A 5,410-nucleotide genomic window follows, 5' to 3' on the forward strand; every position below is an offset into this window, starting at 1 on the left:
AAATATACACAATGTATTTATGAATTTCCCAAATGCATACCATAATTCTTTATACTAGAAGGACCAAATTAGGTGTGTTTAATATTTTAACAAAGCCAATAAAAGTACTTTCCCTTTTCATATCAATTTAATAAGAATTATTACCTTTATTCTAAGCAATAAGCACCTATTATCTTCATTTTAAAGCTATTGTATAATGGTTATATTCACCACCATAAAATGGCCCATAGGTATATTATATAAGTGCTTATCCCTTTTTATTTAATTCTTAAAATAGCATCTTATATAATCCCAAAGATGAGTGCCTAATATCTTTTCATTTAACTCTTTACATAACTTTTTTATCCCATTGTACCTCTTCATCATTAATTAAATCTTGGTTATTATACTTTTTTGTATGGATGATTCAATGATCCTTGATTTATGCAACTAGATTCTCTTTTCTTGCAATTGAGATGTACATAATGTTGTTATTCAAATATATATATTAGGCATGTTCAATATTCTAAAATAACCTATAAAAGTAATTTCCTACAAACATTTCAAATTTAATAGGAATTATAACATTTATTTTAACTAAAAAGCATATAGTTGTATTCATTTTAAAAATATTGTAAAAAGGTTATCCTCCAACATAAAAAGCTCCACAAGAATATTATATATAAAGTATCATTAGAAAGGATCAACAATTTATATATCATTGATAATTCTAAATGTCTCTTAGTGAACAAAAAAGAGACTTATGCGATTGTAGATATTTGTTGACTACATTGAGGAGTTACATAGTTACAGGTTCAATGAGGATTTGATTTACATGGTCTTGTATTTCTTGATATGCAAAACTGAAACCATCTCTCTCATTATAGAAATGTAGGTAACCCCTTGCAACATCATAAGAATAATCCTTGGTACAAGTTGGAACGCCATCAATTTTTAGAAGCTCCCAATTTAATTCTTTGTGTCTTTCATCCAATAAATTTTGAAGATAGTTCAAGGCATCTTCTTCAGTGGATCCTGGATTATCTTTCATATAGGACACTATGGATGAATTTGTTTCTCCTCGATCTACCTCACCCTTCAAAACCAATGATTGAAATTCATAAAAAAATTAAATAAATTATACTTACATCTAACTCATATTTTCACATTATATTCAAATAAATAGAATATTATGAATATCAAATATAATATCAATACACACCTTAAAGGATTTGATGTCACCTCTTACTCGAAGACTAAAGCCTCCAAGATAATCAAACCTTGATGGATAATCAATTTTATGAAAGATATTTTCTGAAACAATCCCATCTACTGTTAATATAGCTTGCAATGTTGTTGGACGTTTCCCTGAACTAACATGTCCATTCTCTATGTGCTCTACCAAAGTCGGTATGTGTTTTGTAGCATTCCACACAGCTTCTTGTAGCATAGCATCTATATACGTTTCCCACTATGTAAACAAGAAATAAATTTGAGTCAAATTAATAGAATGATTGAATTATAGTTAGAAAGAAAAATGCTAATTTTAGTCCCTTTCTATAGTCTTAAAGTTAAACATGTAAACTAAGTATACAACCAGTATGAAATTTTATCAAATAGAATGAAATGAAATGTTATAAGAGATATAAGAATTCATAACTAATTTTGATGATGCACTATCTTTACCTATGGGATAATTAAAGTAAATAAACTATTTATTTGGTAAAATACAATTTCTTTCTATAAAATAAGAAAAATCTATATTCATACAGCATCTTTAGCATGTGAGAGAGTGTCTCGGCCTTGAAACTTTTGAGCTTCTCGATCCATTTCATTGACTCCATTATACAATACCATGTATATAATTTTCATATAATCAGGGAGCTGGTCTATAGATGTTGGATCCCACCTAAAAGAGACAATAGATTTTTGTCAGAATTATACACAAGTATTGTTAGTTATAGCAGCATAAATTATGATTCATCACTTACTTCTTAATTGCTTCTGTGAGGAGTTTCAGTTCATCAACTGTTCCATATGTGTCATATGTGTCATCTAAATATGTTGCAAGTACACAAGACTTTGCAAGGCTTGATCTGAATGCAGAATACTTCTCATCCTCACAAATTGCACATGCCATAAAGAAAAATTCTACATGACGATGGCGAGCAAAATCTACATTAGGCAAACCAGATTCTCTCCACCATCTAAAATACCACATCCAATAAAAAATACATCAATTAAAACCTCAATAACTGAAAACTTGTAACAATTTTTTTCATTATAAAATTTAGATTAAAAAACACTATAAGTCAAATTAAATTATATATTAGTAATATAATTATAAAATCCAATACCCGTCTCATTTAAAATATAATCCAAGAACTCACCTTGAAAAATCTTTAAGCTCTTGCTGATACAATGACTGGACCATGTTGAAATCCATTTTTGCAAGAGATAAAAGCTTCTCATTATCCTCCGTCCTAAAAACAAACAATTATTTAAATGAAAAGTTTAATAAGATGTATATGTTTCAAGTGAAAATTGAAATAGAATCGCAAACGCATTGAATTGTTTTGCCTTGGCTATTATTTAAAAAAAATCTTTAAGTAGATGGAAAGAAGGGTGCAGACTAGAACCAAAGGAATTGCCCACTACCTGGCCCATGAACTGTTTTCCCCATAGATTTCAATATATTTCCTTGCTTCCAATCTGGGCAGAAATGCGTACCAATCATACCTCAGATTGACTGATACCTGCACATATACAATATTCATATTACAGTCAATAAACAAGTTTAATGGTAAGAACATGTACATTTCATAGGGTCTTATATTTTCAAAATTCTTAACATTACCTCATGTAAAAGGTTGGAGCTGATCCCTGTCTTCTGCAGAGCTTCTCTTAAATATGTTGTAGAGAATTCCTGAGCCTCATCCAAAATTTTCTCCCCAGGAAATGCAATATATGAAGCTCGGTACAAATTTAGAATACCTTTGATTTTCCCCTCCTCTGTCTGGGCGGTGGAGCAAAAGAACTGCCCATTTGCTGTTCTAAAGGGTCCCAACATTCCTGCCAGTATATTACCAACAATTCATCAATATCAAGTGAGCAACAAAATCAGGTCAAATATAAGTAGAAAATTTAAGAGCAGTTCAGATTTATTGTGATCAAACATAAACAATTTGTTCAATACCTGGAGAAACAGAGTATCTATGGAGCCTAAGAATCCGGAAGCCCAAGGCCGTGGTGTTTAGATCTCTTTGGCAGTCATTCCAATTCCTGTTACGTTATTCCATTCTAAACGTTATATACTTATACTTCTAATAATAACACTGATGGCCTGTTATAACAGTACTGTAAGATGAAGAAACAAACCTGTGAACCAATTGAAGGGCTTCTTTTATTTCCTCTTGAAAATGTCGATCTATTCCAAGGCGTTCGATATCATCGACCAGGGAAAGAAGTTTGGAAACAATGTTCTCACCACCAGCAGCTGCGTTGAATCTGTGTTTGATCTCGCTAATAAGTTTCCCACAACGCTCAGCATAGTGAGGAGCCTGTTTTATGAGACAGTTGGAGTGTTAATCAAAACTGTAGAAAGCAGAATTTAAGAGCAAAGAGAAAGAAGAGCGTAAGAATAGCTTGCCTGATAAGGATGGTTTGGAAGAGACTGTATAAACTCGTCGGCCCACAAATTGGGATGATGTTTTCCAATGCGGCGCTGTGGAACTTCAGTTGTAGTTAAGGCCTGATTAACGATAGGGTTAAACATGTTAGCCTTTGTTCTGCGCATTAATGGCAGTGTTTTACAGCAAAGCTGAAAAGTGTGGGACTGAGACTGGGATTGGGATTGGGATTGGGTAAGCTGAGATTTGAGTCCCAAGCTCAAATTGGAAGAAAAAGTAGAGGAAAGAGCCATTGCAGAGTACTTGTTTGTTTCCTCCCCTTTTACACACAGAAAAATGGTTTCTAGTTGTATAAAAGGAGGATGCAAGGACTGCTTGTTTGTTGTGCTTTTTATAGGCTAGTTGTGGAAACGTAGTGTGGAGGATTTTCAAAGGTTTTAACATGCATTGAATCTTCGTCGTTCTACGGAATTTTTTAATCCTGGCGTGCCCATTGAAATAGGCACCATGTAGTGATGCATTGAATGAAAATCTAAAGGTTCCATCATCGAAATTTAGTATGTTTAGTCAATAGTTTGATGCTATAAAAGATTGGTTGAAATTTAGGTCTTTGAATAGGATATCAACGTGCTAATGGAACAGGATTCCCTCTTTTTGTCTTTCTCGCATGTCTCTTCAATACGAGATAAATAAAAAGGGATTAATTTTGTTGAGTAATTTCATATTGGGAAAGTGCTCGAGGCATTGTGGAGGATGCCTTGTATGCTATATCTTAGACCTTGCTTTTTTATCATCCATTTCATGCATTTAGTTTAGATAGATCTTTTGAATCCAATTTTTATTTTTGTTTTTCTGTAATGGTTATAGTCGAATCAAATTAGATAGTACAAGTAACAATTAATGGTTGTTTTTCTTAAGTAGTAGGTAATGGTTGTTTTGTTTTATTTGTCTTAAATTGAATTGTTATAGTATAATATTTTTCTTTCATTATATCTATTCTTTCTTTGATATCTTTGTTTAAGTAATAGTTATTTTTAGTAGTTATTTTCTTGCACAATTTTTACAATCAATATAGGATAACAACATAAGATAGAATCATAATGTGCATAAAGTGCTATTCCATTTCAAGTTATATGACCTTTTATTTCACAAGTAAATGCAGGGTTTGAACCATGAAGGATTGCTCAGCATGGATCATATCTTTGAGTTGTGAATACTTATAACCTGTCCCAAATCTCAATTGGAATTATAAGGCTTGACAACTAATGTAGACACCCATTTTTGTCCACTTAATTTAGACTATTAATTAAATAAATAATATATATTTTTTTAATTAATTCATCTTATCCCTTTGTCCCTTCTCTCACATTTAAATAAATATTTATTTATATTTCTAAAATCCCTCACCCACATGTATTTTCTAGAAAATGCAAGTTGCAAGTTAACCCTCCTCCTAATCATTTCTAAACCCCCTATCATTAGCCTAATCACCCTTTAATGGTCTGCACATTCCTAAACAAAATGTTAACCCAAAACCCATCAACTCAAGCCTTTAATGTCTTCCTTCAAAGTCTTCTTAAGCCTTTAATGACTTCCTTCAAAGTCTTCTTAAACCTTTAATGGCTTCCTTCAAGTCTTTAGGCATTTAATGCTTTGTCCCCCTCTCCTCTCAAGCCTTCCCTTGTTGACACTTGTCAAAATGTGATTGGCTTGAAGGAGAGCACATGGATTGAGGATCAACACTTCCTCAATCAATCCCAACCCTTCCTCAACCAATTCAATCTCAACCCTTCATTTGTCCA

The 5,410-nt window shown here is 32.3% G+C and overlaps 1 protein-coding gene across 1 annotated transcript; it reads right to left on the bottom strand.

Moving 5' to 3' along the window:
• Window positions 1–672: 672 nt before the first annotated feature.
• On the bottom strand, window positions 673–3,966 carry LOC131042617 ((E,E)-alpha-farnesene synthase). Its single transcript, XM_057975928.2, has 10 exons — window positions 3,629–3,966; window positions 3,358–3,539; window positions 3,176–3,261; window positions 2,837–3,051; window positions 2,638–2,735; window positions 2,370–2,462; window positions 1,971–2,186; window positions 1,750–1,888; window positions 1,202–1,450; window positions 673–1,075 (listed from the first exon to the last, which is right to left on the bottom strand). Exons 1-10 carry the CDS (start codon window positions 3,899–3,901, stop codon window positions 779–781), a joined length of 1,848 nt encoding a protein of 615 aa, XP_057831911.2. The 5' UTR covers window positions 3,902–3,966; the 3' UTR covers window positions 673–778.
• Window positions 3,967–5,410: the final 1,444 nt, after the last annotated feature.

This window comes from Cryptomeria japonica, chromosome 1 (assembly GCF_030272615.1).
Source record: "Cryptomeria japonica chromosome 1, Sugi_1.0, whole genome shotgun sequence".
In the NCBI taxonomy this organism is placed as follows: Eukaryota; Viridiplantae; Streptophyta; class Pinopsida; order Cupressales; family Cupressaceae; genus Cryptomeria; species Cryptomeria japonica.

Bases quoted from the DNA above. Each gene is read 5' to 3' on its own strand.
- LOC131042617 (XM_057975928.2), bottom strand. From the start codon at position 3,901: ATGGCTCTTTCCTCTACTTTTTCTTCCAATTTGAGCTTGGGACTCAAA. The intron at 3,262-3,357 runs GTTTGTTTCTTC...ATAACGTAACAG, and splicing joins GCCCTTCAATTGGTTCACAG to GAATTGGAATGACTGCCAAA. The intron at 1,076-1,201 runs GTGTGTATTGAT...TTGGTTTTGAAG, and splicing joins GTGACATCAAATCCTTTAAG to GGTGAGGTAGATCGAGGAGA.